Raw genomic sequence first — 23,087 nt, 5'->3', positions numbered from 1 at the left:
TCGTTGGTCGCAGGGCGTGGGTGATTCGCTCCGAGTTTTGCAATTTTGCCAGCTGGGACAGAGGTCGCAGCTTGAGGGAGAAATGAAGTCTCGTGGGGGAAAGAGGCAGAGAGCTACAGCTGCAAGAAAGGAAGTGAGGGGGGAAATGGGAACGGGGCTCTCGCCTTGACCTTGCTCCAGCAATAACCACAAGCTTCCATATTTGCGGGGTGCTGTGGGGGCAAAGATCGTGCTTTATCATCTCGATATCCCCAACAGCAGTCACAATACCAGATACCCCGTTCGCGCGGCATTCAACGACGAAATAAAGAATTTTACGGCCATGATTACATTTGCATTTAAAAACACCATACCTAACATTTTAGAGCTAGAAGCGACATTAGGGATTGGTTAATGCGTTTATTCACACGTATTCTTTGAGTGCCTGCCTGTGCTAGTCACTGTGCTGAGACAAGGTGTACAAATGCCAGTGAGGCAAGAACTGGAGCGTAGAGAACCTCAAAGTCTAGTCAGGGAGACAACACAGATAAACAGATGCTTACAATACGGCGTGGTGAGGGCTCTAATACAAGTTATCTGTAAAGTGTCAAGGGAGTGACGGGACTTGGCTGGAAAGCTTCCCAATGCACGTGACATCTGAACAAGAACTTCAAAGATGAGAAGGGAGTTCAGCTCCGTGGTGGTGGGTGAGGCATTCCTGGCCAGTATCCAGGGGCGCAGAGTCTCAGAGAGCATCTTTGAGCAGGTTGGATTAGTTGGGAGTGCTTCTGATCTGAGTCTTCCCTTGTCATATTGGTCCAGAGAGTCTTGAGAGACTTGGCCATTTCCCATGGCAGAGAGAGGGCTAGAGCCATGCTTTTTCTCATCTTAATGCTCTTTCTCAAAACTGGGTTAGTATTCATGAACTGGAGTATTAATGCTAAGTGCCCATGGATGTTGTAATGATTTAACAACAGTTAATGATTCTCAAAATTAAGAGGCAAGCTAGTCTCAGAACAAAGTGGGGGGCGGGTCCTTTAAAAATGAATAAATTGTGCTTTATGAAAAACTCACTACATTGTCCATATTTTTCTCAGTTCACAGAGTATCATGAAAACTTAAGTGTGAATCAGGATTTAGCAACCGCTAGATATAGAAAGAATCGTGCTCCCCAGCAGCTAAGTTCTAATCTTGACTCTGCCACTAACTAGCTGCTTTATAATTGCTTTATAATTCCCTGCTCTTGAGAAGGTTATCATGCCCCTCTAAGGGCCTAGCACATCTCTCTTCTTGTTTTGTCCTTTATTATATGCCAGGAGGGTAGTTCAGTTTTTCATGAGTTCCTAAAGTGAACCAGAGAGACTTAGAGTCTTATCAAGGACAGGCAGCTAGTTAGTGGCAGAGTCAAGATTAGAATTTAGCTGCTGGGGAGCACGATTCTTTCTATATCTAGCGGTTGCTAAATCCTGATTCACACTGAAGTTTTCATGATACTCTGTGAACTGAGAAAAACATGGACAATGTAGTGAGTTTTTCATAAAGCACAATTTATTCATTTTTAAAGGACCCCCCCCCACTTTGTTCTGAGACTAGCTTGCCTCTTAATTTTGAGAATCATTAACTGTTGTTAAATCATTCCACACTAGTGGCGATTTACGCTACATGGTCGCCCATGTGTGAAACATCTGGCTCATGAGAACACATCTATAATGGGGGGCTCATAGTTGAAATACTGTTGTCTCCTCTGCCTATGGCATGTCTGTGCACTGTGTACATGGTCCTGATTGGCAGTCACTTTAATGTCTTGTTCTTTACTTTTAGCTGCTCTTGGTGAAAACTGCTTATTTCTTTGAGGTGACCTCCTCCCCCTGATCCTCCAAAGGGAATTTTGCATATGTCCCATAGCCTTTATAATTTTCCAATGCTTTTTATGGAAAATTTCAAACATTCAGAAAAGTTGAGGGAATCATGCAGTGTATACTTACATATTCACCACATTTTGCTATGTATCTTATATTACATGTTATTTTATTTGTCCATCCCTTTGTATATCCATTAACTGCCCCCTTTCTTGTGGGTACATTTTAGAGTAGACTGTGGACATCAGTAGGCTTCACCCCTAAACACTAGGCATGCAAAACAGAGTTCAGTGTTTATGTGTTTAAGGTAATATGTACTGTGAAATATATAAATATTAAGTGTACCATTGCATGATATTTTGATAAGTATATACACCTGTGAATCCTATTCCCTCATCAAGATACACAGACAATTATTGTTACCCTGGAAAGTTCCTTCATGCTGTTTCCCAGTGATTTACTGCAACCCTTGCAATCTTGCCCCAGGCAACTACCATTTTGATTTCTTTTTAACCATTGGCTTATTTACTTTTGTGTGTTAACACTTCTTTCATTCAGCAAAAATATTTCAAGATTAAAAAAAGAAAAAATGTTTTAAGCTTCATTCATGATGTTGTTTGTATCAGTAGTCTGTTATTTTTATTGCTGAGTAGTATTCCATTGGATGAATACAGCACCATTTTATATCCTGTTGCTGGGCATGTGGGTTATTTCCATTGTTTGGCTGTTAATGAATAAAGCTGCAATGAAGAATCTTAAATATTTTTGTGCACATATGCTTTCATTTCTCTTAGGAAGTACCTGCAGTAGAATTGTTGGGTCATAGGGTAAGTGAATATTTTATGAGAAACTGCTAAAGCCTTTTTCCAAAGCATTTATACCATTTTACTCTTCCATCAACTGTGTATGAGAGTTCCAGTTGCTCCACATTCTGTCAACTTTGGTGTTGTCAGTCTTTTAATTTTAGCCATTCTTGTGGGTATGAAGTGATGTCTCACTGTGGTTCTTATTTGCATTGTTCTGATGACCGGTGAGAACTGAGCGTCTTTTCATGTGCTTATTGACCATTAGTGTATGTTCTTTTGACATAGCTGTTTAAATCTTTTGTCCTTTAAAAAACTAGGTTGTCTTTTTATTACTGATCCATAGCTCATATTTGAAATTATATGTAGGCTAAGTGCTGTAATAATTCCGAAATGTGTAATGGTATAAGCATAATAGAAATTTATTTCTCTCTTACATGATGGACCAAAGTGGTTTGGGGTGAGTACCCTATGGCCCACAGTTATTGAGGGAGGGTTCCAGGCAGACAGAGGCTCCCTCTTTGACAACACTTAGCTTTAAAGGTTGCCCTGGGCATCACTGTCCAGCCATAGAAGGATAAGAACATGGAGGAGGATATGTGGGAGGTTTAGGGACCAGGCTGTAAGTGGAGTAGGTCACTTCTACTCATCTTCCATTGGCTACATTGGCTTCAATGGCCTGCCTAACAGTGAAGGCATCTGGGAAATGCAGTCTACCCTTGTCCGGGTAGCCAACCTACTATGTTATCCAAACCATACATTCAGTGTGAAAATCTGTTTAGCCGTTTCTTGTGATGTGGTGATGGGCAAACAGATACAATCTTTTTTTAAAGATTATGTCATTTTTACTTTCTGACATTAAAATATTCTTTCTCTTAGAAAATTATAATAATGGATGATGTGTATCTGTTTGTGTGTGTATATGTATTTTTTTTTTTTTAATCTCCCTGTACCTGGCAAATGCCTCTGTGTAAGTGGGCAGCTCTGTATCAACATCTTCCCACTCTCTGGTTTTTTATTTTTTTATTTTATTTAATTTTTTTGTAAGTAGGCTCCAACCCAGTGTAGAGCCCAACATGGGGCCCAAACTCACAACCCTGAGATCAGGACCTGAGCTGAGATCAAGAGTCAGATGCTCAACCAACTGAGCCACCCAGGTGCCTCATTAGTTTTTATTTTTATTTTAAGGTTTTATTTTTGATAGGATTATTCTAAATGTTTGCTAATGATTGAAAACCGATAGCAATGTTTTGACCATTTTTTGCTGGAAGCCTTGATAACTCACCAAGAAGAGAGAGAGGAAAAAAAAAATCATTAGCAATTGGTTGTGACACTTTGACTATTACACATACTGATATAAAACAGCCTGGCTTGAAAAACAAACATTTCCCATTTGGGTGAAGGAGGAAGTGTGTTCAGTCTGTGTGTACTCAGAGATCCAGCCATATGACCTTTAAGTCTGACATCTTCCTTGTAAAAGGCAACTTTTATTTTATTTTTTGCTGGAATTAAAACCACCCACTAGTTCTGTCTCTGGGATTTTTTTTTATTTTCTTGTGTCATTTGCTCCTCCTCCCTTCCCTCACTCAGTGCAACAGCATGGACAGGCAATTCTTTGCGCGCCTGATAGATCTTATTGTCCCTTGCTCAGGGCACTGTTGTTAGTCTAAGGCCATAAAAGTTGCAGATCTGGTAGCAGTTAGGACACTGCTGAAATGGCCTGTTTAGAAGCTTTCAGTATACCTTATTTAGTACCAATGGGATCCATTTGTGTTCTTTATTAAGAACACAGTTTGAATATTATAGTAACGTTGTAACAGATGGTGACTACACTTATCATGGTAAGCATTGAGTAATGTACAGAATTGTGGAATCAATATGTTGTATGTGTATGTTAATTATACTTCAAAAAAAAAGGCTTGATTTTTTTTCTTACCCTTTTTGAAAAGATTTCATGTTTTCCACGATATGTTATTTAATATTTTTTTGAGTGGCCATACCCTAGGTGGAGGGTACAGGATAACTTAGACAATGAGTAAAGTAGAATGAAAATCAGTCTTGCTTCTTGAGCTTAGAGTGACCTACTGACATTGACTTATATAAGGCACCTGGTAGCTTAACCATGATGAAGTCTGCTTATAGGACAAAGTGCATCCCAGTGATGAAGTCTCTGCGTGTAGCCCAGGAAGCATAGTTTTTGGTCATTAAGGCAATCAGAAACATTTCCCAGTGTTATCACTTCATGTATTTTGACCTTGTGAATCGCCCTGGTATGATGTGGCCTTAATTAAGGTAGGGTACCTTCTGATGCTTAGAATGTCTTAAGGTTAATTAAAAAAAAAAAACCATCAGACTACATCTGGAATTTAGTATTAAATGGCCTATGTGGTAGTTAGGGTTTTCCACATTTTCTAGTGATGATAAGCCCTCTTTGGGCAGGAGCTGGTATTAACCTTCTGGTTGGTTGCCTAGTGTGTATTTTGTGTGCAGTGCTGAATTCTGCTCTTTGTCTTGACCAAATGGGTGGCTATAGGGAAAGAATTCAGTACGGAGTGTGGTCAGAATGAGCACTCACTTGTTAGAGTTACTGATGCAGCCTGCCCTTTCTCTTCCTTCACCTTCTTCCTTATTTCTTAGACATTTCTCCTTGATTCTTGGTGTAAAACAAAAACAAAAACAAAAACAAACCCTGAAGCTTCATATTGTGGAAAATTTCAAACCAGAACTGAAGTAGAGAGGATCGTGTAATGAACCTCCCAAGTGCCTATATCTCCAAAAAATAAGGACTCTTTAAGAATACCATTGTCACTCAGCCAGTCAGGGTGTTCACTTTCCCTGATTGTGCAGAAAAGAGTTCACCTACAGACTTGAGATGACTGTCTTTAGAAAGGCCTACTTGCAAGGGTGGCCCCTGGCTGGCATCTGGAGGTTGGATTTCGGGAAGCCTCCCCCACCTGAGCTGCTAAGAGTGGCTGACTGTGCTGGAGCCATGCAAACAATGTGGTATTTACTGAACCCCTGCTTTCCTGCTGGGAGCCAGAGGGCACCTCCACCATCAGCTCCTTATATGAACCCTGTGTGCTGAGTCTCTAATGAGCTGCCCTGCTAGATAACATTTCACAGGTGTTGCCACATCTCGGTGGGGGATTAAGCGTGTCCCATGTGACCCGCCCTGGGAGAGGACCCTGGAAGCTTACACTGGTTTCCTCTGGACTTCACTCCATGTGCCTTTCTCCTTGCAGGGGTTTTGCTTTGTATTAAAATGCTATAATAAATTAGAGCCTGAGTATGACTGGGCTGAGTCCCATGACTCCTCCTAGGGAATCACCTGGAGGTGGGTGATCTTGGGGACCCTTGGCACATCTTTCTTTCTCTCTGTCTCTCTCTACTCAAACCCAAATCTGAGTAAGGTTCAAAATTGCGCCGGTTGATATGTCTTTTAAGCTCTTCTTTATCTTCTGGTGGTTATAAACACAGTTTATAGTGGTTTAGTGAAGAAGTGAAGGGTTAGGCTTTATAGTCAGGATTCAGATTGTGGCTTGACTACTGGACAGGTTACTTCACCTCCCTCCCCCTTGGTTTCTCCATATTAAAAATGGGATAATAATTCTCCTTACCTTGAAGGATTGTTGAGGATTCATTTATGTAATACATGTGTGTTAATTAATATATGTCAATTACCTAGCTTATAGAATGCATACAGGACATGTTAGCTCTGTTGTTTTAAGAAATGCTGTAGTGTTGTGATTAAGAGTTTGGGTTCTTGAGCCAATTTGCTTGGGTTCAAATTCTGATTCTGACCTTTTCTAGGTGGGTGACCTGGAGCAAGTTGTGTAACTTCTCTGTGCCTCAGTTTCCTTCTCTGTATAACGGGGATTATACTAGGACTTACTTCAGACAGCTGGATTAAATGTGATAACCCAGGTAGAGTTTAGAACGATGCCTACATACTGAGCTGTTGTTGTGCTGAGGTTTGAGAACGTCTAGTAAGTAAGACCTCTCACACACACATTCCATACCCAAGCTGAATCAAGAGTCAGCAGGATGAGTGAGTTCCAAGTGTTACTTTTATTACTGGTAGAGGCTTGATTGGAGAATGTGCCTTAGGAGTTTTGGCCAAGAGGGCTTGCTGAGATCACATCCCTGTGTTGAATTTACCTCTTGCATTTAGGCAGTGGAGATTACCAGGTCTGCCCCTGGGAGAGCAGGATATGTACTGCCTGTGGCCACTGGCTTCCAAAGGGGAGAAGGGTGGGGGCCCTGTGCAGGCCTAGGTTCTTTTCCCAAATTGCCCAGTCCCTCAGAATGGGCCAGGAGGCCTGGAGCAGTCCAGTTTCTCCCCTTTCCCCCAAAGAAATTTGAGGGCCAGGACAGTCTTTGGTTTTCTGTACATAGGTGTGCGGAACATAGAGATTCCTCTTGCCAGGCAGCCTCTATGGTCTGTGGGGACGGGCGTGGGGGGGAGGTGGGGGGGACAGGGACAATGCCGGTGGAATGAATGAGTGTTGAACTGAGGGTGCCTGAGGGACCCTTGTTCTTAATGAATCTTTATTGAATAAATATAGAGTGTTAAGCAATAATTTACTAGAAAATATCAGGCATATTCTGTGTTGAACTCTGAGAATGAGAAGGTGTCATTATGACTCCTTTGGGATTGAAAATTAGGGATGGGCTGTATTACCGATCTTTGTCAATCAAAAAATGGAAGAATGATGTTTAGTAAGTTCTTGGAACTTCTGTAAGCAGAGGGCACTAATAAATGGAAACTGTTGATAGAATATTTTATCAGACTCCAGCCAAAAATTAGAAAGAGCAAAGCCAAAATGGAATTTTACTTTGAGTCCCTACTTTTAATCATGGTGTCAGTTTTAGCCAAGCCAAAGTCCTTCTTTGCCAGTTTCTGCAGTTTTCATAACATTTGTCTAAAGATGTTTGATCAGAATTTGAAGGTATAAATTCAAATATTTCTCATTTATTTTTGGAAGGGGAGATGGATGGAGAGGGATAGACTTTTGCTGCTTCCTTCTCCTACTTAGAAATAATCTTTTTTGGCCATTTTGTGTTGGTCCATAGTTTAATTTATTCACGTGTTGAATCCATAAGCATTTTTAAAAAGATTTTACTTACTTATTTGAGAGAGAGAGAGGAGAGGAGCTGAGGGAGAGGGACAAGCAGACTCTGTACCAAGCACGGAGCCCAAAGTGGGGCTCAATCCCATGACCCTGAGATCATGACCTGAGCTGAAATCAAGAGTCGGATGCTTAACCTATGAAGCCACCCAGGAGTCCCACACAAGCCTTTTTTTTTTGTGTACTTGTTGATAACAGCATCGTGTCAGGTGTCAGGGATATAGATGTAAAACGAGTATACTGTCTAGAGAGGAAAAACAATGAAGCAAATAGGGAATTATAAATATTTTGTTCTCTCGGTTCAGGAGAAGCATGTATAAATGTCATGGATAGTTGTCAGCCAGAAAGGTAAATATCTTAACAGGTACAAATGCTGCTTTTCATGAGAGAGAGAGAGTTCTTAGAATTCTCCAGCAATGAAAAGCTTTTCTTTCATTAAAAAATTCTAGTTCTAAAGTGATCTGAGTTTAAAAACAACAACAACAACAACAACATAATAGCAAGTTGGAAGATATCTCTTTGCCCATCATACTTGTATATAACAAGTAGACAGGTGCCCCAACATTGAAATCTGTGTAAAATCACTTAAATTTTCCAATCATACAGCATCACCCATTAAATGAGAGTAATAACGTCTCTCACTAGATTATTGGAGGCTTAAGTGAGGTGACTTATGTAAAGGTAGGTAGGATAAAGCCTCGCATATGGCAGGTGCTTCAGAAATGGTAGTTACTAAGGGAAATTAGGAATTCTGTACAGTTCTGTCAATTGCATTGATCCTCTGTCCTTCTTGGTTAGCTTTGGACCAGAAATGGCCACCCTCTATCCTATTACTAGAGAAAGCCCAGAGCTGGCATCCTGGGATGTTGTTTCTTTGGTCTGTTGCTTGCAAGAACCAGGCGCACAGGCTGCGGGGCGTGGCCGTGTTCTGGGTTACCGCACTCACTGTCCTGCAGGGGCCCCCCGTCCTGTTGTTTGTGCCGAACATAGAGATTCCTCTTGCCAGGCAGCCTCTATGGTCTGTGGGGACGGGCGTTGGGGGGAGGTGGGGCGGACAGGGACAATGCCGGTGGAATGAATGAGTGAGTGTTGAACTGAGGGTGCCTGAGGGACCCTTGTTCTTAATGCTGCACCCTCTGGATGGCACCATGAGGGGTCCATATTGGGACGGTTGAGCTTCTAATGTGACCCAGGTGCCCTACAGCTGCTTTTTGTGTCCTTGACCTGCAGACAGGCTCAGACTTACTGTTCCCTCCGGCTGTTTCCCCCCTAGCATCCGTATAAAGCCTGCACCTTGTTGCTGCCCTCAGCCTTGTCGGGAGCCTGCTGGCCCCACTGTTTGTGGGCTTTTTGTTTCCCCTTCTTCTCTCCTTTCATCCCCTCCTGACCCTCTGTCCTTCTCAGCTGGTGCTGGGAGTGGCTTCACCGGACTGGACTCCCCTAATCAGGCATCCTCTTCCAAGTCTTCCGTTCTGGCTATTTTTGTGGTGGTTTGTAGCCCTGGAGGACTGGTTTTGACTGCTCTCCACTTACTAGTTCAGAAGTATTCAAAATGTGGGAGATTGCTGCAAGTTTGCCCTAAACCAGAACAAAAACATTGTATTTAGAGTGGGGTTGATCGCAGTGCTTGGTGCGTGGTGCTGACCGTGGAATTGGACACAGGGTGCTCACTGCCTTCTTGCTGCGGCGCCACCCCTCCCCTCTTCCTTTTCTCACTGCTGTTCTAGAGACACTGCATTCATAACCTCTGCTTCCTTCCCTCCTCCGCATTCCTTGGCCTGCTCACTGTCACTTAAACCTGCAGTGTCACTGATTTAAAGTTGGACACAATGGTCAGAATCCTTTATTACAGGACCTCAGATGCTCCCCGTCTGAGTCCTCTTTTCCTTGGTTCAAGTCACGCTGTCAGTAGTGGTCAGTGGCTGGATCTCTCTCATTTTGTTATTTTACTTACCATTGAAACTGTCATGGGACTGGTCACCAGAGGCCCCAGGTTTCCAAGACCGGAAGCCTCTTTTCAGTCCTCAATTCTATTGGTCTTTGTGCAGCAAGTACCTCTGTTGGCTTCTGTCCCGAAATCTCTGTCCCGGAGTCGCGAGTCCATGGTAGGCTCTGTTTCTTCCCTGCCTCCTTGTGAGTTCTTTCTCCTTCGCTGCCTCTTCCCTTTCCTTGTGAGGGGATGGTGCTGTCCCTCGGTGCTCCGTCCTTGGTCTCTTCTATGTCACCCTGTCCCTCTTCCATGTTGGGCTCCCTCATGGTGACGGGCACACACACTCCTCCGCCCCTGCCTCTCTTCGGTCAGCACTTAGTGGCCATAGTTTTGGTGTATCAATCTTAACAAAGGAATTTACACACTAAGTATAGCTGCTTTTGAAAATATAGCAGATTTTAAGACCTTGCTTTCCCAGCCTTGAGCGAACATCCTATTTCATTGAGTCTGAGATGCCACGCCCTGTGAAATGTACCAGTGTCTTATACAGTACTCGGAAGGAGAAAACCCTGCCTGTCCAAACCAGGACTCATTGCTAAGATGCCACAGATGGTAAGACATACCCCAGTTTTAAAGATCTTAAACTATTAAAAAATCGTGTATGTTATCATTGATGAACTCTGGTAGTTAACATTCGTTTAAGAGCCTGTGCTCAACAGTGGCATGTTCTCTGAAGAATTTTCCCTCTCAGTTGTAATTATTTCTCTGAAGAAAGAACGTGGAGAAGAGGAGTCTTATTTAGGGACTTTCCTCATAAAAATGACTACATGTCTATCATATGCTTCTTTGTTTTCTATGCAGTCATTTTAAGCTGAAGATGTGGTAACTCCAAATGAAAATTCCATGTTTTTAAATTTACATGGGCAAGTGAAAATTAAGCATAGTTTAGGGAGTTTTTAGAAAGTAATTAGAAAAGTGATTAGAAGTAGACACTTGTGGTGATATAGTACCTTCATTAAAAATGTTTTTAGGGAGGTGCCTGTGTGACTATGTGGATTAGGTGTCTGCCTTTGGCTCAGGTCATGATCCCAGGGTCCTGGGATGGGGCCCTGAGTTGGGCTCTCTGCTCAGTGGGGAATCTGCTTCTCTCTCTCCCTCTGTCCCTCCCACTCATGTGCACACACGCTTTCTCTCTCTCTCTCTCTCTCTGAAATAAATAAAATAAGACCTTAAAAAATGTTTTTAGGAACTTTATGACATGAAGGTATATCACATTGCCTTCATTAAGTCAATACAAAATATAGATAATTTGAAAAACTTGTGATATTTGATTAGATATAGGCAAAGACTTTCTGACTTAAAAATTATTTTAGGAAAGAAAATAGAAATCTAAAGAAAATTAAAATGACCTATAATTATATCACCTAAATGTTACGATGGTTTCGTTGTTATTAAAATTTTTCTGTGGGTGAAATTCTTAACGGTGACATAATACTTCATTAATTAACTCTTCCTCTATTTTTGGATATTTAAACTACCTGTCAGCTTTTGCTGCTGTAAATATAACATTTAACACCCCCCGTAGACTGTGAGCTCCATGAGAGCAGGAATGTTGATGTTTGTTGCTGCAATCCCCAACACCTAACACACCATAGGCACCCCCTAAAAATTTTTGGAATGCTGTTGGGTGAATTTACTCTAAGTCTTAATGCACGTATTCTTCCTGACTCTGAATATACCTAGAGAGTAGAAAAGGGAAGCTAGGGAGATGATTTAATTGCTTCTTTTGTAGTATTTTTGGACTATAGTGTCCCTCAAGGCAAGCAGATGCATTAAATAACTGCTTTTCTTTCCTTTTTGTCTTGGGTTCTGTGAGGAGGAAACTTTAGCCTCGGAGTGTCCATTGTCACTTCCTCATAACATCAAGATGAGAAAAGAGGGCATTTTGAGGCAAGACCGTTGCTCAAACCGAGCTATTGTTATCTTCTAGAAGTTTCTCTAAAGCCTTGCACTTTTTTCAGAATTTATGTTTAAAAATTTGTTTTCCATGGTCCATTCCCCATCCCCACTGCTCATTTTATTTAATACAGCTTCATTTCATTAACTCTTTTCTTCTCAGCAAGTGGATGACATCCTTCTCGCCGTCTAAGAAATACTCTCCTCTCTTTAGTTCAGGTCGGGTTCTCTCATCAAATGTTGCCTTAAACAGCCCCTGAAGTTGGAGATCTTTTTCTCCTGGTCTTTGCCCTCCCTTTGGACTCCCTCTGTGTTGCTGACCCTGTTGAAGCTTTTTCTGCCACTTTTTTGGAAGGCAGATTATATACACATTAGCATGTGTGAGGAAAGCTGTTAAAAATGAGGACCAATGATCTATTCGAGCAAGGAAGAGAGGCTGGATGCTACATTTGTAATGGAGAAACCCAGGTTCACTTCTTAGAATGAATGGTGTGGTGGAGGACATTCCTGCATTGGGTGGGAGGGAAGCCCCATGGCGGAAAATTCCAGCATTCTCATTCCCAGCTTTCCACGGGTCCGGGCCATCAGGAGAGACCCTCTCATTCTTTAGTTCTTCACTCAGCCGTCCGTTCATCCACCTTGCCATACATGTGCCTCCTCTGGGTCTGGTTTTTATTCTTGACCATATCACTCTGACCTGGTCATCTGGAGGGGACGTGTGATGTTCCCTTACTGCTTTCATGAGTGACATAAATGACAACTCTGACCTGTTTACCTTTCTTTTTCCGGAGCCTGTTGGTGTCCTCTGTCGTGCTTCTCTCCTTTATGCGATGTCCCCTTGATTTATTTATTTATTTATTTTAGATTTCCTTCAGTGCTATGTTTATGTGTTGAAAAGAGCATGGTAAAGTGTGGACAGATTGTTTGCTCAGACTCTTTTATTATTTTAATTGTGGATCATCCCAAAGCTTGAAGTCAGTAGTGCTTCATCCTGGCTTCACTTAGGAATTACCTGGGGAGTTAAAAAAAATCCTGATGCCCAGGCCTCACTGGGACTAATTACATCAGAAATCTCTAGCTATCTATGCCTTAAAAAGCTCCCCCGGTGATTCCAGTGAAACTCAGAGTTTTAGGTTTAAACCAAAGATGAAGTTGTACAATTTCCCCCTTCCTTTTTCTGATTCATTTTCTACTTTAAATGAAAGAAAAAAGTATCCATTGTCCCATGTATTAGCACATGTGTATCTTCAAAAGAGAGTGGCACGATTGGATGGTACCTGCTGACCAGACCCTTAAACTCTCTTAGATTTTGGAAGAGTTTGCTGCTGGATGAGGAAGGGATGGGGCAAGAGAGTCTGAATGGATGCCTACACACGTGTCATGGTGGTTAGAAAAAGAAACCTAAAATGCTTTGCTTCTGCTATCAGATCACTTCACATAGCCAGTAAAATGGTAGCGTGGGTGTGCCTGCTGTTCAGTTTGTCGTTTGGCCTGTTGTGTCTTCCTAAGTGTTTAATCGATCCTTTCTTTCCCTGTGTTTTCTCCTCTTCCCCCTATTCTTCTCTTTCTCTCCTGGAGCCCTCATTTTGCATGAATTTAGTGCTTTCAATCCGCGGATTAACTCTTGGAGATCGTTGTTTCTTGTCCATTTTGCACATGCAGAATTGAGACTCAGAAATAGCAAGTACTATGCTCGCACATACACATCTGGTGATTGGCAGAGCTGGAAGTTGGACCCAGGCTCTGTGATGCCAGCACTCACGATTTCCCTAAGGTTCCATGTTGGCCTCTTCCCGTTTCGATGCGAAAAGAACTCTAGTGGGTGTATGCGTCTTGTTTATTCATTCTGAAGATTCCAAGATCTCTCTTGTTGAGTGCATTTTCCCAAAGAGCTCATGGTATTTTTATGGTTTTTAAAGTGACCCCTCTCCTCCTAATATCCCCTTCTAGGGAAGAGACAGGTATTGACCTTCTTTTAATATTCAGAGCAGGTGTACCTGGAGAGGAAGAGTTATACACTCCACTCCAGGTTTGTGAGAATTCTGTGCATAGTGCTTTTCTGGGCACTTGAAGTTGGTACCATGGACTTTCATCACTAGACCTTTTTGAGTTGTTCTCCTAGAATGGAGATGGCTTGGCTTTGCTTTCCCCATACATCTCCCCTGGTTTCCCAGTGGCCAGGGGAAGACATTGGAGAGGCAGTTGTCCCTGTTTAGGAGTAGAGGGTGTGAGCCAAGATGATGCTAAGAGCTGCTTAGGATCACTTATTGAAAAAGGCTGCTGCTCCGTTCTGGAGAAGGGGTAGCCGGGAGGCTTCCAATGTAACTGATCCTGGAGAACTGGGTGGATGAGAAAACTAATTCTTTGTTACACTAAAATAACCTATCCCATTTCAGGGACATTTGACATTTTTAGAAAATTAATACTATAATCCATCTTACCAGCAACAATTTATTTTCAGTGACAATAAAAGCCATTGACTTTTTTGACTTTTTTTTGTTTTGGAATTGGAAAGAGATGTTTCAAAGAGCTGGGCCCCCGCTGCTTGAGAGAAGTGAATGCTATCCGGGATGACCCACTTGAACATCTGTAGCACTCAGAAAGCAGCTGCAAGTTGACCATTGACCAGCATGGCCTCTCCAGAGACCATCTTCTCACGATCAGTTTGGACATTCCGTGTTAAGTGCATAGGATCCCCCTCTCCGGGGGCTTCCTGTGTTGGAGCCCGGTGGCTGTATTGAGAGCAGGGGCTGAGCGAGTTGGCAGCTAATTTAGCCATCTTTCTGCTCATCAGAGCAGATTTCTTGGCAGATTGGTGTTGAGATTTTTCAAGGATTTCTGAGACCCGCCTCTGAATTTCAGGCAGTGGCATATCTTTGTAGTATTTCAGCATCTTGGACACAGGAAATTTAAAAAGAGTTTGAGCAGAAGGTGTAAAAATTGGAAAACAGTGTGCCCTCTGCCAATGTAAATAATGGTTTGATTGTACTGACTCTCCAGTGCTCTTTGTCCTTTTCTGTTTGTTCACTTAGAAACCTGATGTCCTGACCACCGGCGCCGGTAACCCAGTCGGAGACAAGCTTAATGTTATGACAGCGGGGCCCCGGGGGCCCCTTCTTGTTCAGGATGTGGTTTTCACTGATGAAATGGCTCACTTTGACCGGGAAAGAATCCCTGAGAGAGTCGTGCATGCCAAAGGAGCAGGTGAGAGCCATGTTTATTTGTTGTAAAAGGATTGTTTCACAACTCCATCAGGAGAGGAATTTGTAAATGATGGTTATTTCTCTGGATTGAACATGATATATAAAATATTTTAGTAAAAATGAAAGGGGTCTTCCTTTTCTTCCATTGTGCATTTTAGTGAAGAAATAAAAATATGAAAATACAGACATGGGCATGCTGAAATTGTAGCTAGATTTAGATGTGCACTGAGGGGATACATACTGGAGCGAACGGTGCAGAATTGAGGATAGTTGTGTTCGGGGGTGGGTTTGTGGTGATTTTTCCTTTTTTGTCCAAAAGTTGTGTAAAACTTTTATCTTGCTTTTATTGCAGAAACGCAACATAGGGTGGTGTTTAAAAGAAAGCTGAAAACTCAATGAGACAAGAAAGCTTGATAGAAAGGAAGAAGATGTTTTTCTCTTAGCTGCTTGCTTAGACTCCCAGTTAGAACTTTCTAGTTTCTTTATTTTTTCCTTCCATCTTCTCCAGCTTTTTCTGTGTGGCTTTTCCATCAGGGCTTTGGTATACTGTTCAGTTTGTAGTTTGGCCTGTTGTGTCTTCCTAAGTGTTTAATTGATCCTTTCTTTCCCTGTGTTTTCTCCTCTTTCCCCTATTCTTCTCTTGTGTCCTTCCTGTACTTGGGTCAGACCCTTGTGTCCTTGGGTCAGCCTTGACCTGCTACTTCCAGCCCCACTCATCTCTCCTTCCTCTTGGTTCCAGCTGCATAGCACTCGGTGTAGCACTGAGTGCTTTGCATTTTGCCCCCATCATTTTGTGTTTCGGCATCTGTCTTCCCTTCTGTCAATCTTGGAAGCTCCCAGAAGGCCAGTGCTGCACCATCTGTCTCTCTTGTCACCCAGATGCCTATTGAGGGCCCAGTGGTCTGCGATGGTCTCACGATGAGGATTTCTGTATCTTTCTCATTAGGGGCTTTTGGCTACTTCGAGGTCACGCATGACATTACCAGATACTCCAAAGCGAAGGTGTTTGAGCATATTGGAAAGAGGACTCCCATTGCGGTTCGATTCTCCACTGTCGGTAAGTCCGTCTGTTTGCGTGACTGGCATTGCGGTAACTCAACCCTGTACCTTCTTTGGGGCATTTATAACTACATTTCAAGGAAAGCGTATTAGAAGATAGAAAAAAACACTTCTCCAAATGATAGCCAGGTTTTACAGTAGAAAAAATATTTTGAGACATGCAGAAAGTTCCTTTTCATTCTGTTTGTTGAGGTCTTAGGAAATCACACTCAGGCAGAGGCCAGCACTACAATTCTGTGACATTTGGAAGGAACTTTCCTCTAAGTGGTTGCCTCAGATGAAAGCGTAGAGTGGAGCACTTATTCAGCAACCACAATAGCTGCCCTTTATTGGGAATTAACTCTATGGCACCCATGGTTAGATGCTTTACAGACATTAGCTGTAATCTCATCTGTAGATCTACACTGCACGATGGGGTTATTTCTATTTTTTTCAGTAGCGCTAGTATGTATTAGATCTATCATGCTACATCTCAGCACCCCACAACGCACGATTAATTCCATTTCTCTTCACTCTGTGTTTGTGCATTTTAAAATACTGTGGATGCAAAAATAAATGACATTAAGAATAAGAATCTACATTTTCACTCATTTTCTTAATATTAACCTCATAATTTTAACGATTCACTTATTCTCCTTGTTTACTTTCTTAATCTTTATAATTATTTTCTTCCTTTATTTTAATTTAAATTTTCATTACCTGTTTAAACAAAGCTGTCTTGTGTTAAATGGCTAATCTTTTCTGCTTTTACAGTTATGTACTCTCTTATTATTCTCAGTTCTTTTGTTTCATTGGTAGACTGAATTAGCTGGTAGATGGTAGAAATAATAACCCAGGCACTTAAATATCTGACTTCCTTCGAGGAAGTAGATTAGAAAGGATGGATCCCAGTGTTTCTTTATGACTTTACATTTCTTGGATGCCAGGTACTCTGGCTTATGCTTCATTTTTCCCATTTGAATTTTCTAGCTGGAGAGTCAGGCTCAGCTGACACAGTTCGTGACCCTCGTGGGTTTGCAGTGAAATTTTACACAGAGGATGGTAATTGGGATCTTGTTGGAAATAACACCCCCATTTTCTTCGTCAGGGATCCCATATTGGTAGGTGATAAAGTATATTGCACTCTACAAATGTTTGATTTAAATTGATTTCAAACACTCTGTATTGACTGGCATTTGAGGAGAAGCCCTGGGGAAAGCAGAAAGAAGGGAATTTGGGTTGGCTGGATTGCCTTTTTAAGCACATTTTTCTGTATTTAATATCCTTTTATAAGATCAAATAACAGTTACCGTTGATCTTCAGTTTGGCATTTCAAGATTCACTGACTTCCTGGGAATAGTCCAGTTTTCCTTGTAGAGTCTAGAGGATTAATAAAAAGAGGCACTTTGCCTTGGAAACATGTAGAGGGTAAATTTCATTTTAGGCTTTGGCAGTGTAACATTCTAGGATTATCTTGTTCCGAGTTATAATCTAGTAGGCAATGTATAGTGTAAGACACCAGGATTCTATAAACTTAGTTTTGGGATTTTTTTCTCTTTTTCTGTTTAGTTTCCATCCTTTATCCATAGTCAAAAGAGAAACCCTCAAACACACCTGAGGGATCCGGACATGGTCTGGGACTTCTGGAGCCTACGCCCTGAGTCTCTGCATCAGGTGGGAACTCTTCTTTTTCACTCTATGATAATGTTCCACCTGAACTATGCCTCATCATGTGTTTCTCAAACAGCTCTAGCTATATCTCATTGGACTTGGTTTCTGACTTTCTTTTTTTTTTTTTTAAAGATTTTATTTATTTCTTTGACAGAGAGAGACACAGCGAGAGGAGGAACACAAGCAGGGGGAGTGGGAGAGGGAGAAGCAGGCTTCCCGCTGACCAGGGAGCCCGATGTGGGGTGGGGCTCGATCCCAGGACTCCAGGATCATGACCTGAGCCAAAGACAGATGCTTAACGACTGAGCCACCGAGGCCCCCTCTGACTTTCTTTTTGGGAGGCTTCCTCAGATTTCTTGACCCTGAAGAGTTTTATAATGACTGATTTTGTTAATCTTCCCCCATTCATAGCCCTTAAGTGATACTAGAAACATTATCAATTGATATTTAACAATATCAAGGATTAAAATCTCTAGTACGAAGTAAAGCTCTTTGTATTAGGGAAAGAAGGGAGAAGTGTTACCAAACATATTTACTGTTAAAATAGATTTTGAGTAGTAAGGTAGGCTACTTTTCAGATTTGTTTTGGCTTATCTTTATTGAATTCTGAGCCATGAGTTAATGGTTTACATATCATTCTGCTTTAAAATTCTTGTTATTTTGTATAAATGATACTAATGATAATCTTTCCTATGGGAACTTGCTTAGTGTGTTCCATGTCATTAAGAGATTCTTTGGAAACTTAGGAATATCTTTTAAAAATCTAGGATGTTTTGATTGAAACTGGAAAATTTTAGGATTTATTTTTCTGTTCCTTAGGTTTCCTTCTTGTTCAGTGATCGAGGGATTCCAGATGGACACAGGCACATGAATGGATATGGATCGCATGCTTTTAAGCTGACCAATGAGAAGGGAGAGGTGGTTTATTGCAAATTCCATTATAAGGTACATGTTGCCTTCAGGACAGAAGGTACAAGGCTCCTACAACCCACATCTCTTTACTTCTCCTGAAGATTGGGAGAAGATTAAGCCCCCTCCCCGCCTTTCCCTTACCTCCACTCTGAAGGCTGAGAGGTACTGGTCCAGTTGACTTGGACCATGACTCTTCTCTTGGCTCTGCCCAAGTGAACAGGTACATGCTGCCCAGTTAAGGGAACTGTGTGGGCTCTCTTTGGTCTCCTCTTTCCATGTGGCCAGAGGGTAGGAGTACACAGCTACTAACAATGGTCAGGCTTTCTTCTCCTTCTGGGCCCTGGGGGCAATGCGTAAATATTTGGGGAAATCCTCATTTAATGCTGGTTCTCTGGTTTAATATTCCTGGTGCTGGCAGGTGAATATCCATTCTCCCTGGAGAGGGAAGACTTAAGGTTTTGACTTGGGCTCAAATAATATAGGCCTCTAGGCTATGTGAAAGATTTCTACCAGGTTTAGCCTAGCTTTCTAGACTTCTTTGTTGGAGCTTAGAATTAAGCCTTAGCAAACAGTGAAGTGTTATGTTGCTTTGCCTTTCCTAGCCCTGAGTCATGGTCCTGAACATAGATATCTTTTCTGGTCCAAGAGGGGACTATGGCAAAAATGGGGCATTCCTGTCTGTAATACCAACCTCACCATCACTTTCAATCTGTTGCTATCTTTCCAGAAACATTTCTCCTAATTTTTTTTAAACTCATCCATCCATTTATTTAGCATTTATTGAGGGTGTATTATGAGTAGGGCAAATAAAGTAAAATCAGTTACAAATGTAAAAAACTAAAAATTGTCTTTTTCATTTACTTTCATATAATCATATATCAAATAAGTTACCTTCAGGGGAAGCTTTGAGAACATTTTAATTAACTGAAGTGTTTGAAAGAGCTCTCTCTTATGATCTTGGCATTTGTTACAGTAAGCAGTATTCTCAGAGAACTCTAGAAGGTATTTAAAAAAAGCCTCTGGTGGCCTAAGAATGTGTTTCCAAATACTACTGCTAAAATAAGCACAGCCCAGAAGTGGACTCAGGACAAATATAGTCTCCTTAATGGTATCTACCCAAGACCTGTTTTCTTCTGTTTTGTCTTAATCTTTATCTGAACAACTTATGTAGGTACATGGAAAACTGTTTTCCCTCTTTATACTTATATCTTGGATATATATAATCTTTGGCAGAGGACAGTTTTAAGTAACAGTTGCCCCATTGGCTTGTAACTGCCAAAAGGAGCAGTGTTGTGTCACAGAGAGCAAGGGCTAAATGACTGTGTCTGGGGCACCCGCATGGTGGTAGCTTTGCAGGCAGACCAGTCTGAATTCAAATTTTCCCTTTTCTAGGTAACTCTGACGTGGTCATATTATTAAAAGTTCTCTGTGCTCCAGCTTTGTCACTGTGAAATTGGGATAATAATAGCAACTGTCCATGATCCTGGAAGGATTGGATTGCTTATGGGTCTGTTCAGCAGAGGGCCCTGGGGTAGCCTGAGACCTACTTGGATATATCAGTGTGGATTATTCTAATTTATGACTTGTCTTTTCTAAGCCCGAGGGATTAAGTTAAAATCAGAAAGGTATTGCAATATTATTGCACAATTTAATATATTAGGTCTCTGGGTGATCTGCAGATGGTGACCTCCATTTTTAAATCTGGAAGGTGACTTCTGGTCTGACAGTAAGAAGGGTTCATATCTTGCTGCTGGCTAGAGAGACTCGAGATTTCTGTGGTAGAATGAGTTTCAGAGTTGACTTTGATGAGGAAATCTTTCCATGTTTGGCTTGTGGGGATCCTTCAGGATAAGATACAGGTGAGAATCTGTTGAAGGACTATATGGTGTGATAGTAGGAGTGTTGGTGAAAGTGACTAACTTAGTTGGGTCTTCATGGCTTGCTTGGGAAGCCAGAATACTAATTTTGCCTGCTCGTAGGCAGAGAATTAACTGGTTCAGAGCGGCTCTACTGAAGTTCTTTTCAGCTCTATGAACTATGATTCTGTGATTTCTGAAAAGAAATAAAAGGAAGAGAGTTGGGGTAGAGGGATGCTAACCAGCACAATCTCAATAATTGATTTGAGCTATTACAAAACAGGGAAATAAAAAATTACTTCATGCAAAAAAAATTATTCGCCTATTTTGAAAGTATTTTTTGATTTTTTTTTCTGATTTGATAAGTAACATGAGTATAAAAATTCAAATAATAACCACTCTGGAAAACAATTTTGAAGTTTCTCAAGAAATTAATGTAGAATTACTATGTGATCTGGCAACTTTATTTTGAGATGTATTCTAAAAAAATCCACTGAATTGGACACTTTAAAATGGTTAAAGTGGTACATATTATGTTTATTTTATGCCAAAAATTTCTCGGCTTTTCTGAAGACAGTAGTACAACATTCTTTATATGGGTGAGAAATTGAAAATAAATTATATGTTAAAGGTTAAAAAATTCAAATAATACAGGATACAGAAAGGGAAATATAGGATTAATTTTAAATATGAAATGTATATACAGATTCCCTTAGCATTTAAAAGAATCAAGATAACCGAGTAGAATTTCTTGTTGATGAATTCCTATTTGTATCAGATTTGAACAAGGAAAATCCAGTGTTTGAGTTGTGTTACTCATCATCCTTCAGTGCATAACTGGTTAAAGTTCTATAACTTTGCCAATACATTTCAGTTTGAGCTGCTTTCTCTCATTCTGTAGACTGACCAGGGCATCAAAAACCTTTCCGTTGAAGACGCAGCGAGACTTTCCCAGGAAGATCCTGACTACAGCCTGCGAGATCTTTTCAATGCCATTGCTACAGGCAACTACCCCTCCTGGACATTTTACATCCAGGTCATGACTTTTAATCAGGTGGAAACCTTTCCATTCAATCCATTTGATCTTACCAAGGTGAGTCTGTTAACAACGAAATTGTTTTCTTTTTTAAGTCTCTTTGTACCTAATTTTACAAATTCCAGTCAAGTATTCATAACGATCGTGAGGTCATGTATGAAATGCCATGCAGCTGCTTTGCAATTTCCTGGCCTATGGATCTCACTTCTAGTTCTGTTTGCTGAGTTCATTGAGTTCCTCAAAGTGGCTTGATCTATCATTATTAGGAGGGAACAAATCTTGAAACAGCTGATGTCCTTTTGCCCAGGGAAGATGTCAGTATTTACTGTTGTGAAAGATTGAACCAGTGCACTCACCTAAGTTCTTTTCACTTTATTGGATTAAAAAATTATTGTTATATTAGATTCATTGTATTAGAAAGCTGGTAATGTTTTTTAAAGATTTTATTTATATATTTGAGAGAGAGTGAGCAAGCAAGCGAGCATGAGCCGGGTGGGGGGAAGGGCAGAGGGAGAGGGAGAAACAGACTCCCTGCTGAGCAGGGAGCCCGATGCGGGACTAGATCCCAGGACCTTGGGATCATGACCTGAGCCAAAGGCAGATGCTTAACCAACTGAGCCATCCAGGCACCTGGAAAGCTGGTATTTTTAATAAGTACTTTAATTTCTTTTAGTTGGTTGTTTGGTAATTGTGAATATGACATTTATTTTTAGGTTTGGCCTCACCAGGACTACCCTCTTATCCCAGTTGGTAAACTGGTCTTAAACCGGAATCCAGTTAATTACTTCGCTGAGGTTGAACAGTTGGCATTTGACCCAAGCAACATGCCACCTGGCATTGAGCCCAGCCCTGACAAAATGCTTCAGGTAAGCCTGGTGGATGGAGATCTTCTGAGGCAGGAGTGCAGGTGTGTGCACGGGCGAGTGCATGCACGCGTGAGCGCACGCACATACACACACGCTATAATTTGGCATGACCTTTATATAAAGAATTAACTAGAACATCACTTAAGTTTTAATTAATCTGGGTCCTTAGTTCCTGTGGGTCTGACTGAGGCATCCTGACATTACAATATTATAGTATAAAGCAAATTTCAGAGTATGTTAAGACTTTGATATTTAGTCTCTTAATTTAAAAGAAGTTACATTAGAAATGCCTCAGGTATTTGTAGAGTAAAGCACTCTTTGTTCAGTCTGTCATTGATGGGAGGGAATGTCGTTAAATGTTCGATATAACTTTTAATTGTACACCATCCCATGGTGATGCTTGAATTTTTCTGTCTGTAAAAAGAGACTGGAGATGGTTTTTATGTCACCAGTGATTGAAGGCAGTGGATTAATTTAGCCATTTGTTTCAGTAATGTTCCTACGCATTCCCTGTTTTTTCATCATCGTCCACTAGGCTCTTTCAAGAGTAGAAAGAGTGAAAAATACTTTTTTGGACCAGAAATCAGTAGGAAAATAATTGCTTAATAATTATTGAGTAAATCAATCTCTTGTGTTTTTGGACTCTGACCATGAAACAAAGGTGAAAGATTATTACCCGAGATCAGGCCACAGTGACTGACGGCTGCTTCTCATAGAAGCATCTAACTCTGGTTCAGGTGTCACTCTCCATGGAGACAAGCTAAGATTCCATTGCTTTTTTTAAAAAAATATTTTATTTATTTATTTGAGAGAAAGAACGAGTGAGAGAGAGCACAAGCAGGATGAGGG

General features: G+C 41.2%; 1 protein-coding gene across 1 annotated transcript in view; it reads left to right on the top strand.

Moving 5' to 3' along the window:
• CAT (catalase) overlaps window positions 1–23,087 on the top strand; it is a 36,989-nt gene that overhangs the window by 374 nt on the left and 13,528 nt on the right. The window contains exons 2-8 of the mRNA XM_028087707.2: window positions 14,689–14,860; window positions 15,806–15,916; window positions 16,888–17,018; window positions 17,467–17,571; window positions 18,388–18,513; window positions 21,238–21,429; window positions 22,086–22,238. Of these exons, the coding sequence (XP_027943508.1) occupies window positions 14,689–14,860; window positions 15,806–15,916; window positions 16,888–17,018; window positions 17,467–17,571; window positions 18,388–18,513; window positions 21,238–21,429; window positions 22,086–22,238 (990 nt within the window). The remainder of the gene's footprint in view (window positions 1–14,688; window positions 14,861–15,805; window positions 15,917–16,887; window positions 17,019–17,466; window positions 17,572–18,387; window positions 18,514–21,237; window positions 21,430–22,085; window positions 22,239–23,087) is intronic.

Source organism: Eumetopias jubatus, unplaced genomic scaffold, assembly GCF_037043125.1.
Source record: "Eumetopias jubatus isolate StellerSeaLion01/CBP00866 unplaced genomic scaffold, mEumJub1_p1.0 scaffold_13, whole genome shotgun sequence".
In the NCBI taxonomy this organism is placed as follows: domain Eukaryota; kingdom Metazoa; phylum Chordata; class Mammalia; order Carnivora; family Otariidae; genus Eumetopias; species Eumetopias jubatus.
The sequence above is the reverse complement of the archived record's forward strand: the minus strand, read 5'-3'. Positions and strand labels throughout refer to the sequence as shown.